Below are 13,432 nucleotides of genomic sequence, written 5' to 3'. Positions count from 1 at the left end.
AGTGAGGGGATTTAAACATGCATGGGATAGACAGTGCTTTTTATTGTAGACATTTCTGCTGCCTTGCTGGCCTTTGATGTCACAAACTGCCAGCGCTGGGGTGTGATGTCATACCCCGGCACCCTCAGATGCCATGACCTCACTCCTCTATTGCAGGATCCCCCCACAGCTCCTCATACTGGGCCAGATAAGGAAACTAGGCATAAACAGCAGGGGCAATTAAGTGGCCCAACCCAGGGGCCCTCCCCACCTGATTCTGCCCCCTGATAGTAGACATGTCTGCCTCCTTGCTGGCCCTCGCTGCCATGTGCTGACACTGTTGGAGTGTGATGTCATACATCGGCCCCCCAGTCACCACCTAAGACCTCACTCCTCTATTGCACCAGGGACCGTAGAAACCCCCCGAAGCCCCCACACTGAGACGAGGAGCGAACAGCAGAGGCTCCATAAGTGGCCCTCCTCGGACCCCCCACCTGATTCTGCCCCCCCGTACAGAAAGGGGGGGGGGGGGTTCATTCAAACTCAGTCTATTTCTGAAGCTTCAGCCAAACGTCTCCCCGGCCGCAAGGAATTCGCGTGAAACCTGAAGATTAATCATTTCTGCTCATTTCCCCCCAAAGTGCTTCATCATCTAAACCCCCGCGAGGCGTCCGGACGGGCAAAGTGCCGCCTCGCGCAGGATTTACAATTTACTAAAACGCAGCGGGAATTTTCTGGGAAATATTATTCAATAAAAATAAAAAAAGACCCCCCCCCGGTGTCACCGCGAAGCCGTGATTGGCCGATTTAGCAAACTGCGCTCGTTAACCCCTCGTTGCCGGCGGCTCCCATTTCAATTTCAGAAATCACATTCCGAGGAGACGGATCAAGTCTGCTTTGTGTCGCAATCACAGCAATCACAGCCGAGCGCCCGGCGAGCCCGGAGGATTTCGGGGCGTCAAAAACAACAAAATAACACAAGTTTTACTACGCAAAATCGCTAAGCACCAGAAGCACAGTGTATTTCGGGGGGTCTCGGCGCGGCCCCGGAATTATCCCGACCCGGCTGGGGTGACCCCTGGGTTTCGTGTAAATGAACGCGTTTCCCGGGGTTTTGGGAAATATCTCTTTATTTTTGTGACGTTGAAGTTGTTAGAAGCTCTCGGGGCGCCTGCAGCTTAAAGCGTGATGAGAAAAATCCAAAGAGCGCGGATTATATAATAACACACGAAATCATCACAAATCCCTCAAAAACACCGACGCCTCCTCAAAACATCTCATTTATCTATACATTATACAGGGGCCGGTCACTGATTTATCTATACATTATACAGGGGCCGGTCACTGATTTATCTATACATTATACAGGGGCCGGTCCCTGATTTATCTATACATTATACAGGGGCCGGTCACTGATTTATCTATACATTATACAGGGGGCCGGCTCGCTGATTTATCTATACATTATACAGGGGGCCGGTCACTGATTTATCTATACATTATACAGGGGCCGGTCACTGATTTATCTATACATTATACAGGGGCCGGTCACTGATTTATCTATACATTATACAGGGGGCCGGTCACTGATTTATCTATACATTATACAGGGGGCCGGTCACTGATTTATCTATACATTACACAGGGCCTGCCCAGCCCTTCCTGCAGGACAACCTCCCTGGAGTCGCTCGGTGGGGTCAGCTCGAGGAGACATTTGACTTTAACCTCTTGTTTAGAGAATAAAGCCCTAAAGAAGTTTCTAGTTGATGCCCCGGGGAAACATCTCACAGCCGGGTCATTTAGGGTAACGTAACCGGCTCGTCTCCGCTGGGCGCTCTTCATATAACCGAAAAACCCTAAAAACGGGAAAATCCAACTAAATGGATAAACAGAACAGGCGGGGCTCGGAAACCCCAAACATTCACGCCGCAGGCTCCAGACAAACACAACAACGCGTATACCCGCCACCCAGCAGCCGCCGGCAGCCAGACGGGGGGCGGAGAGAATGCCAATAACGGAGAGATTTATCTTCGTGTGGCCGGGCTGCGCGCCCACCTTGGCATCGTGCAGAGGGAGCCGCGCATGCCAGGCGCGGGGGGGGGGGGGGTTGGGCTGATTCAGGATTGGAAAGAGGCGCATTTTACCCCCCGAGTCCCGGTGAATTCACAGCGGGGGCTCTTGCCGGGGACTCTGAGACGGAAAAATTAGCTTGTTGGGGACCCAAACTTTAAGGAGCTGCCGGGGGCTTCCCATTCAGTGTTTGTCATCCATGTATAATACCACTTGTGATACAACTCCCATCATCCCCAGGCAGCCAGAGGCAACAGAGACAATCACAATTAAAGGGAAAGTAAATGGGAATAAATCTAATAATAATAATAATAATAATAAATCTAATAATAATAAATAATAATAATAAATAATAATATATCAGCGACTGCCACCGAGATCCCTTCAGCTGGTGCTGAACCCCAACTCCCGCAAATCTCAGTCATTGCTCGTCTACCCGCTTTTTAATGCCGCTTATTGACAAACAAGATATATAAAACCACACAAACACGCACACATACATACACGCGTACACACACAGAACATTCCGTGTGCGTGCCCGCCTGTCCCTGACTGTGTACATGTTCCGTGTGCGGCACGAAACATGTGAGGAGGCAGCACTCCCAGCCGCTGCCCGCGAGCCCCCCGCCTGCCGGCTCCGCCAACAAAGACGGCCATTCTCTGCCGAGCGACCCGGCGAGGGAACAAAGTGTGGGCTTGTGCGGCGGCCGTGCGCTCCCGACACCTTTCCCCCGCGAGGGCGATGAATCCCGGTGTTATACGCACGCTATTAACCCTCGCCGCCTCAAACATACAAAGCGCTTCCAGGGAAGGCTCCGCGGGTTTCACGGCCGCCCCATCGCAGCGCAAAATACAAAAATACGACAGAAAAGGGATTTCTGTATATCGAGGCGCAACGGGGCTGGCAACGAAAGGGTTAATAAACACAAAGGAGAAGATAAAGCGACTCTAGGTGTTTAAAGACACGGAGAACGTTCCCCGGGTCACGGAACACGTGCATCGAGTCCCAGATGTACAGACAACGCACACGCTCGCCACCATTCATCGGTGCATGCGCGGGTAATCCAGCGGGGACCCTGACAAAGCGGCTCATCTCATGCGGAGTCACGAGCGTGCGCGGCTGTCTAATTGAATTTCAGGGCCAGGAGCGGCCACGTGACGCGTCTCCAGCGCCAGACACTGCGGCCGTTACATAATGACAGCGCTGGCGGCCGGCGGGGGCCGCGCTCTCGCTCTCTCTCCTGCCTCATTGACTCGGCAGACGGTGTCTCCTGCGATGGCCTCGCCGTTCACATGCGCGGTCACGTGTCTGAGCGGCTTCACCTAATGAGTTACACGGGGGGCACAAAACTCGTAGATTCTGGGGTGTGGGGGTAGGACTGGCAGGAAGGGGTTAATGGGGCAGACAGAGAACCTGCCCTGACAGGGAGGGGGGTGAGAGGGGGCAGAAGGGGTGCCGGGAATAACAACAAAGTGCCCAGTTACTGGGGGTGACATTAAATGTGGAGGGGCCACGGATTAGTGAGGAAGGCATCGGCTAAAAAGCATTTCTAAAGAACCTACGACAGACCAGATGACGAGACCAGAACCCGCCGGCAGATCGGCCCCATCCGGCCCCCGTCTCGTCGCCCGTTTCTCCTGCTGTAAAGACTCAAACCTTAATCAGTCGTTGGTCTCGTCTTAGATTCAGGAGCCGTATGTCTATCCCATGCATGTTTAATCCCCTCGCTGTATTACCCTCTACCACGTCTGCTGGGAGGCTGCTCCACTTATCTACCACCCTCTCAGTAAAGCAAAGCTTCCTTATGCGAGTTCCACAGACTAAGGGACGTGTTGCCTATAGTTGCTTTCCAATGACGCAGTGTCCCCCACCGATATGGAACGCATTGTCTTGCTGATACTTTGTTTCTATTCACTAACATCGTTACAGATTAACCTCTTATTGGACAGAGCGATGGAAAGCGCATTAGTGGAAAATATTCGGTTCGCGGTGAAATCGCAGCTAATTAAGGGCAGATTGAAGAAGCCCTTCGGTGTTAATTACAATAAATTAATATGTATTTAATCCGCTGCCGCCAGAAAACGGACCGCGATCTGCGCTCTTAGGAGCCGCTTTACGGGCAAATCAAGGAGATAACGCGCGATAAATCAGATTAATTGCCCTGAAAGATTTGGCTTTTCGTTCGGAGTCGCAGTCCGAGGTCCGCGCCACATATTTTAGATGAACGCTAAAAACCGTTTGTATGGGATCTGGCCCGTGGGGGTAATTACTCGAGATAAAGAGGGTAAAATAGGGGTAACTATGAAACGTCACAAATTCTTAAAAAATTGAAATTTTCCCTACGTTTTAATCGACATAATTGCATCAGTGAGTTAAATCCACGCAGTACGGGACTCTGACTCCCATCATGTCCAAAGCTAAGCACGATGAGACTGCAGCGAGACCACTGGCTCATCTGCGTGAACCAAGGAAAGGGTTAACGGACCGCGTGTAAAGCTCCGTGCCGCCGGACCCTCGCCACGAAACTGTCAGAATAATACAAGCTGGTACTTATGGCATGCGCGGCGCGTGGCCGCTGACGGTAAAATCCCTGCGCTGGCTCCATAATTCTGTCCTCCCCGATCTCTCTTTCCAGTAAAGGAGTTTTAGTGTCCAGGAAATCGCGATGACGGCCGATGCGGCCTGAAAAATGGGCTCCGGGCAACAAAAGAAACGCAAGCCGGAAAAGGACGTTACTCAGCGGCGGCGCCGCGCGGCCAAATTCACGCCGTCCTGTGTGTGGTGGGGCATCAGGGGGCATCCAGCACGACACACGAGGGGTTAATCGGGTCCCTGGCGCAAAAGGCATAGGATAAATTGAATATTTGAGTGCATTTGATGTGAATCTGTCACAAAAAAAAAACCCCCACAAAAGTCTCTAATGGACTTAAATTCCCATCATCCCCAGCAACACTATGCAACAACTTCACCCATAGGTGGTATTGCTGTATAAGCAGTAAGGGCCCCCCTGGAACCTAAGGCCCCCGTCTTATTAAAAATAATTTATAAATATCTCCCCAAATCTGCAGATTAACCCCGAAATGTACTTAAATATTTTATCCCCCGGCGGGGATAATGAGGCTTCACATCATGAGGTAATTTTTTCAGCGGCACGGCTGGCGGCCCAGACCGTGAAATGAGACGGAAATCGGGAAAACGCGCGGTGCGAACGCCTGCCCTGCCGCCGGCCGCGGGGGATTCACGCATTGAGGGTAGAACGGGACGTTACCTGCTCGCTAAAGTTGTCTTTTTTCTCGAGCATTTCACGGAGCGTCTGAAGGATTTTGATGCAGAGTTTCTCCTCTTTTTCCATCAGTTTCTTCGTGTGATTAATCAGCCTTAAATAAAGCGTGAAATCGCGTTTATCGGCTTTCGGGGCGCGTCGAGGGTCAGCAGTCAGCGCGGATCAATGCGGACAAGGACTCCAGAGGAGGTATAGACAAAGGGGCAAATAAATGTACCTACCTCCCGGCTTCCCAAAGGGGCACTTTTGTTTTAGGGGGTGCGGTTGGAGGCTTGGCTGGGGCATTTAGAAGAATAATAGGGTTTATTTACCCCGGTTAATTTATTAACCCGTTTCCTGCTGTTTCTATACACATTATCGGGGCTTTTAGGGCCGTAGAACCCTGCGATCCCCTCATACCCAGCAAACATTCTGACCTCCTAGAAAAGAGGGGCATCAGGAGGGAGAGAGGGGCATCGGGGGGGGGGGGAGAGGGGGATCGGGGGAGGAAAGAGGGGCATCAGGAGTTTGGGAGAGGGACTGGCCAAACTAAACAGTGACACTTGGGATGTATGATCTTACTTGGACATAAACGCTCCACATCGGATCCGGGCATCGCTCCCGTCGGGGAATAAGCGTTCGGGGCTGTGCAGGACATCAACGAGAACTGAGAATTCAGCCAGCAGCATCGGACTAAACTGGTTCTCCAGAGATAACACAACATCCTGAAAAATAATAATAATAATAATCCTGCAGAACGGCCAATACGGGCGGATTTACACAATTTACACAACCCCCCCCCGGTGAGGTCATCAACGTACCCAGAAAACCATGAAAGGTTCGTTAGGAATGAAATGTTACAAAGTTCTGCCTCCTTTCCCTGTTGTTACTTTGTAACCCAGCATTTGGGTTCATATTTAAAGGGACGGTATAAACCCTGACGATCTCCACCATAGCTAAATCCCACGGAGGAGACATTTTTGTATGGCGGGGATGCATTTAATAAAGCATTGGGGTGGAAAAACATGGAAAAGGCTTCATGAAAACCATAGAACTTCCTTCTGTTTCCACCCCGGTAGGAATTAACGTAGCGTGAAATCCAAAGGACTTGTGATATTTTCCAAGTATACAGAATCTTTTTCCATCACCAACATTCCCAACCTGTAACTTCTCGATGATGTTCCTGTAGTCCCAGGCCGGACCCCCGAGGGCCTCTTTGAAGCGAGGTCCGGTGCGCGCCGTCATCCTCCAGCCCATGGCGGCTCTTTGGACCATGTTCGAGTGACTCTTCATAAACAGCGTGTTCACCTGACTATCCAGATCCACGGGGATCGCTATCCCACGGTTTTTAGCTAAATAAAAAATTACATAAATAAATACATAAAAATTACATATTTAATTTTTTTTTTTTTATTATTATTTCGGGCGAATGAACCGATTTAAATTCCTGGGGGGTCGCAGACTATGGGCTTTATGGGGTAATATGTACACAAAAGCACCTTTGTTTCCCCTTATTTTACCTTATTCATTATCATTTCACTTTCAAATAGTCTGGGGAAGCAAATTAGTGCTGCACTTGCTCTTAAGAGCACTTCCTGGAAATATTACAGGCAGAGAGAGGCTATCAGACACAACAGGAAGCAGACAGTGCAACAGGAAGCTGCTTCCCCCGGCCTTCTGAACAAACGGCACAATATCTGTTCTTTAATGTAGATGAATTTAAATAAATAATAAATAAATAATGTTTTTAAAAACGTGGATCTGTCTTATAACATCTTGGAAAGGTTGGACTCGCTTCTAAGTCGAGTTTAACAAGGTTAGAATTCTGTGCGTTTTCAGTGAAAGATCCCAGGCGACGGACACCTACCCACTTCCGCCAGCGTCTTTATACAGGACTCCACCACGGATTTCTGCGACGGATTCGGCCAGGTACAGTTGTAAATTCTGAAGGCGGACTGCAGGAGTTGGATGAAAAGCGGCTGATGGGTCTGTGGAGAAATCAGCAGGCGGTTGGGATCGTTATCTGCCATCTGTACATTCCTTACAGCTCTCCGGATACATAATACATAACAGAGACGCAGTCCGTGTCCCCGCGCAGCCACGGTGTGACTTACATGCATCATCTGGGCTTACACGGAGCCTTATTTTACTCCTACAGACACACAAATAATTTAACGACTGATACAAAACATCAAAGACTTTCTCTAAGAAGTAGAGCGCTCAGCGGGTTACGAAAACTCGCATACCCTCGCCAGAAACTCACAAACTAAGTTCCATTTGCTACTCGTAACGTGTGGATTAATGAAGGATTCATTTTTATAGACAGGGGCTAAAGGATTACCTTAGGGGCTAATGGCAGGGGTCCTTTGGCCCCTTAACAGCCACCATAGTCTTAACAAGCGATATCTCTTTCACCGGGACGGCATATCCCAGCGCCAAGCAGCAGATGGCTTGCAAACCCAAAAAGAAACCATTGGTCTCCTTGAAAGATGGCATAGGGGGCCCGGGGGCCCGGGGGCCATTATATACAAAGCCCTGGAGCTCATGAATCCGGAAATTGCTTGCCATTTTTTACGATTGCAAATGCGAGTTGGCTAAGACATGGAGAATGTCACAAATTCACTTAGTTTGGCTATGGAAACGTGAGTTTGGTGCAAAGTTGGAAAGTTTGAATCATGGTTGCTATGGTGATAAGACTACTTTTTGAATTGTTTCCCCCCCCCCCCCCATACATACCCCCTCAATATTCTCGCTGAAATCGGTGGATTGTTTCTGCCCGGTTCGTCTATTTTATTGGGTAACTTCCCGCTAATTAATCACAGATTAGCAGAAAAAGCGGAAACCGCCTTGAGTGAGAATCTGTATTCCACGAGCGGAATTCTTCGCGTGATAAATGTGCGCAGCTGCTCATTAATCCCAGCCGGCCGCGTGGCCCTGAATTTATTCCAATGTAGCGTGGCTTTAATAAATCACTCATCTGGATGTTAAAACATGACCAATTATTCTTCTCAACAATGATCTCGGGCCCGAGGATTTAACTTTGGAATTAAAGAGCCGCGTCTCCCGAACATCGAGGGAAGAGAGAGCGAGAAGAGGGAGATGGAACTGCGATCGCGGGGCCCTTCTGTAAAAACCCCTTAGAAAATTTCCGCCATTTTTATTTGGGGAAAACTCTTGTTTTTTGTCCCGTCTCACTCAGGTCCGGGATTCGGAAACCACAACCCTGCGATCCCCACTTCATTCTCGAGTGTCCCAGAATTGTGCGCATGAGCAGACACTCTATCTCCCACGCTCTGCCCCCCGGGTCGAATCAGGTTATGAATTTTACGAGAACTGCAACTTTTATAGATCTGCAGACTTAGGTTTTCTTCCCGCTGCGGATTACGTCACGGTTTGCTTAACCTCCTCACCTGAAGGCTGGTGCTGTTGTCCGAAAAGGGAGAGCTAAAAAACCCGCTGACGATGTTCATGACGGCCTCGGTGACGTACTTCTCCAAGGCCGTGTCCGCGTGCTTCCGGTCAGTGGTCGTGTTACAAACCTTCCGTGAGGAGAAGAGAGGCGATCAGCTCAGAGCAGCGTTACTAACCTCCATAACACGGACAATCCGCCACCCGGGTGAGGAGACACTCACTCTGGCCATGTCAACGAGGAAGTTCTCAAACAGCTTCCAGATGTGGTTGCTGGTGTAGATCTCCTTCATCTCCACCTCGGTGTCCACGTAACAGTGGTTAACGAAGTTCACGTATGCGATTTTCACCTGCGAAAAGTCACGAGAGAGGCATTTCCACCGGACACGTCGAGCGAGACTGGATTCCCTTTCTGTTGGGTGTCCCAGTTGGTGGCCCACTCACAACGCTGTGTCCTGCCGCACCCCCCACACTTAATACCTAGTGGGCATTTCCACGGGGGTCTCCAGTGGTAAAGGGGCTACTATGCGTGGGTAGCCTTGGTTGGGCGATGGCGTACCTCTGGGATGCAGTCTTCGTGGGTCACCACCCTCACAATGTCGTCCAGGGGCAGCAGAGAGTTGCACTTGATTTCCGTGTAGACGTTTTTGCCCTCGGTGCACGCCGCCAGCAGCTCCACCAGGGTGATGTGATACGCCAGGGCGCCCCCCTCGTCCGAGCGATCGCGCTCCGAGCACATCATTTGGAGAAGAATCGGGAACGACGCTCGGTCGTTATAAAATATCAGCACGTCTTCGCCCCCGTTTATCAGCTGCAAAGAATAAAAAAAATAAAGAGTAAAAACTACAAAAAACACAGAATTATCAAATATTACCGTAATCTCTGTATTCTTAACTTATCGACAAAAAACACACAAATAGATCAATGTTACCAATAATGATTATTATTAACAATAAAACTAAATAATAAAAATTATCCACAGTTCGTATTAATATTTTATAAACCTTATAATTAAATAATTTTAATATATTTTTTGCGATCTGTCTCTTGTGTCTATAACACAATCATTCCCACAATGCACCTGGCTCCTTCCTGATTGGCAGCTTTAATTCTTTGAGTGTCGGACCTAGGATAGAGGGGGCGGGTTACCTATGTGCCCTTAATACCCCCGGCATAAAGAGCTCCATGGCAGAAAGACTTAAATTGATACTTAAAATGTCCTAAAAACGACCGCAAACTATTTAAAGAAGTTAACAAAACTTCTCTATTTTTTTTTTTTAATGCTTTACCCGTTAATTTAAAGGATTTCGCTCAACCTTTACTGGGTTCGATTATTTAAAAGCTCTCATCTGATTCATTTAGGTCCCCGAATTCTCCTCCATAGAAAAGATTTAAGTTCTCATAAAGGATCCTTTTGTGGAAACACCCAGATTCCAGATAAAATACCTTTTTCTTCTGCCCCAAAACGTAAAAGCGTAAAACAAATTTGAGAAGCGCTAAACTCCGGCTTCTGACGGACGGCAGACAATGCCCGACAGACGCCGGTGCTCAAGCATTGTAATGTAAATGAACCTCGTGATAGTTAAAAGGAAGGGGAAAAATCGGCTTTTTTTTTTTTTTTGCCAAAAAATGAAAAGGTTGCCAGACGATTCTTTGCACAATTAAGGTGACGCGTGGAAGAAATCTCCATTCTGTTCCTCTCGCGGTATCCGCGCCGGGGGGGGGGGATTCCTCTCATTAGCGCGATTTCAACTTTCTTTTGTCTACAGAAATAAAGCGGGCGCTCTGGCAGGCGGCAGAAAATGGCATTTCGCTTTTAATCTTAGCAAAGAGGGGAGAGGACTGGGACGAAAATTAGTTAAGAGAAGTGAGCGTGATGCCCGCTGCCACATGTCAGTCATCTTAATTGCCAGAAGAGACATCGGAGCGTCGTGTCAAGGCGGCTGGGAAGTGAATGTCAGCGAGAAGCCGGAGACGACTCGGGGAGAGAGTCAGAAGTTTTGGGATTTTCAGAAGTTCTTTACGGTCTTCTGAGACGTCAAAAAAAAAAAAAGCCCCCTCGTAATCCGCGGAGGGCAATCGTTCCTTAATACGCTGCTTAAACAGGAGTTACTGAGCGGGGAAACCGTTACAACGGATCACAGCTTCCCACCGAGGGGTAGAGCTTATTGCGTGTTTTTTGTAAGCTTTTAGTTTTTTGCTTTGTTTGAAGTCGTGTTTTAAGACAACATGGAAATGACACAGAAAACATAGAAATCAGCCCGTTTCTCCTGCTGTAAAGACTCAAACCTTCATCAGCCGTCGGTCTCGTCTTAGATTCAGGAGCCGTATGTCTATCCCATGCATGTTTAATACCCTCACTGTATTACCCTCTACCACTTCTGCTGGGAAGCTGTTCCACTTATCTACCACCCTCTCAGTAAAGTAAAGCTCCCTTACGTTACATCTAAGCCTCTGACCCTCTAGTCCTGCGTGGGTCCTGCGTATGCACAACGGGAGGTGGGTTTGCCACAAATCCCTCTAGATTGTAAGCTCCTTTGAGCCAGGACCTCCTCTCTGTTAGTCAATTTGTTATGTTATATACTACTTGTTATGTCTACCCATTGTACATCGCTACGGAATTTGATGGCGCTATATAAACAATAAAAAAAATAATAATAAGATACGTGTGCCCCCTACAGCTCCCTCTACTGTACATTGAGGGGATGTGCAGCGACCAGGCCGAGGGCACTGAGGGGTCCGCTTCTGGTTCTTGGGCACCATCTGAACATCTAAAGTTTATTCAAATGGAATTGTCTAATTCTTCAGGAAGGAATACAACTTCTGCCCGCAGAGGACCGGAGCTTACAACAAAATCAACTCCCACCAAGGGGGCATTTACCTGGGGCAATATACAGGGTATCAGAATTCCGGGAGTCCTAAGGACGCCTCTGGAAATCTGCCCTACTGAAAAAGAATTCCTAATACATAAAATACCTGGAAAAATTAAATAAACATCTCAAGATCTATCGATTTTAAAGGTCGACCAGAAAATACCCCTTAACCCTTTCTGTGGCTGATGGCCCGGAAAAGGTTAAAGTCCTGCCTGATCCTCTTAAGTCCTTAATGACTCTAATTGCTACGGGAAATGCTCTAAAACGCTAATAAATTTGCCATCTGAATTTGCTCTTTTGCAATATATTCGGTCACTTTTTATTCTGCTGTCAGCTCGTATAATTTTCACGCACAGAAAAAGATTTATATTTTCCCAAAAGTTTTCTTTTTTTTTTTCTTCCACCACTTATAAATTGTGGTAAATTTTACCTCTTCTCGTGATGCTAAGAATAGTGATTTTCGATAGTAAACGTGCAGGTATTTCATACCCCAGCAGTGGCAAAACTGGGGGGGCGACCCCAAGTCTCCCAGAAATGACCTCTCTTTCAATATCTCTCTATTATCTATGCGGCCGGACTCCGCGTCCCCGTCTCCTTTCCCGCAGTCCCGCTTCTTCTCTTGCCTCTTCTATTGTCGGCTTCTCCCCCGTATCGGCTTCCCGAACCAGATCTCCCGGAGTACTTCTGCAAAAGGGGCGGAGCTACGGCACACACCATGTGGACAGTATATCCCCTGTTCCTCCAATTGGGGGACTGTGTGTGCGCGAAGGCTCCGCCCTCTTGAGGAAGTGATACGGAAGGCCTGGTCATAGAGCAGATATCATGGAGAAGCGGACGAAGAAAGAAGACAGGAGAGAGAGGAAAGAGAAAAGGTGGAGCTGAGGGAAAGGAGAACGGGACACAGAAGAGCTCGGCGGAGACAGTAGGGAGACACCGAGTAAGAGTGTGTGAGAGAGAGCATGAGTAAGAGAGTGTGACTGAGAATGTGAGAGAGCATGAGACTGTGCAAGAAAGTGTAAGAGTGAGTGTGAGCGTGAATTAGAGTGTGTGAGAGTGAAAGCATGAGTAAAAGTTGGGGGGTGCCAAATATACGCGCTAAGCCGGTAATTACCGGTAGTTCCATGGCTGGTCTTGGACCAATTTAAACAGAAAAAGTGATTAATATATAAATGAGGATGGAGAGAGCGCGACTCGCGTTATTATAACTCATGCGGGCCGTGGAAATTGCGAGTTAATCAGTTAATTATTTTTGCGGTGAAATTAATCAGATTTTTTCCCCTCCGGCCCATGACGAGCCGGACGCATTTAGCTCATTGGGAATCTCGGACGCGACTTGCAACGCCACGGGGAGAGAGTCGATCCCATTAAAAAAAACAGAAAATCCAAGATAAATTGAGAAAGCGACTTATTGAAGTAAAGCGGCCCCGGGTGACGCACCTCGGTCATGACCACGTCCTGGCACTTTTTCACGTACTTCGCGTCGGCTTTGACGATGGTCTGTAAGAAGCGTAAGTACTCCACGTGTCTGCCGTGAGTCTCCACGCTGTGCACGAAGTGCTGCACCACTCGCTCGCTGATCTCGTTGCACAGGAGGTAGTTGTTCAGGAAGATGCTTCTCATCGTCTCGGCTTCCAGGAGCTGAAGATTAAAGGAGAAAAGGTAACGTCGTGACGCCGTGCCAAACACACCGTGCGGCCGCGGATTGGGTCCCATGAAACCCGAGCAGGCGGCTCGCGCACGAGGCTTGCCGTGACCATGCATGAGCTAAGCGTGTTTGTTCTGTAAGGTGTCACGTGAGCCGCGCAGGAACCCCTACGTGTTCCTTAAAGCCACCGGAAC

General features: G+C 48.7%; 1 protein-coding gene across 1 annotated transcript in view; it reads right to left on the bottom strand.

The window, feature by feature from the left end:
• LOC149271941 (inositol 1,4,5-trisphosphate-gated calcium channel ITPR2-like) overlaps positions 1-13,432 on the bottom strand; it is a 69,828-nt gene that overhangs the window by 19,785 nt on the left and 36,611 nt on the right. Inside the window, exons 30-37 of the mRNA XM_089506983.1 lie at positions 13,031-13,231; positions 9,280-9,531; positions 8,945-9,070; positions 8,723-8,851; positions 7,180-7,300; positions 6,474-6,664; positions 5,895-6,037; positions 5,319-5,427 (exon numbers count right to left, since the gene is read on the bottom strand). Coding sequence (XP_089363109.1) covers positions 5,319-5,427; positions 5,895-6,037; positions 6,474-6,664; positions 7,180-7,300; positions 8,723-8,851; positions 8,945-9,070; positions 9,280-9,531; positions 13,031-13,231 — 1,272 coding nt within the window. The remainder of the gene's footprint in view (positions 1-5,318; positions 5,428-5,894; positions 6,038-6,473; positions 6,665-7,179; positions 7,301-8,722; positions 8,852-8,944; positions 9,071-9,279; positions 9,532-13,030; positions 13,232-13,432) is intronic.

The sequence above is a fragment of the Sceloporus occidentalis genome, unplaced genomic scaffold (genome assembly GCF_023333645.1).
Source record: "Sceloporus occidentalis isolate IW3139 unplaced genomic scaffold, rSceOcc1.0.p SCAF_444, whole genome shotgun sequence".
NCBI classification, from domain to species: domain Eukaryota; kingdom Metazoa; phylum Chordata; class Lepidosauria; order Squamata; family Phrynosomatidae; genus Sceloporus; species Sceloporus occidentalis.
This window is presented reverse-complemented; position numbering and strand designations above follow the sequence as displayed.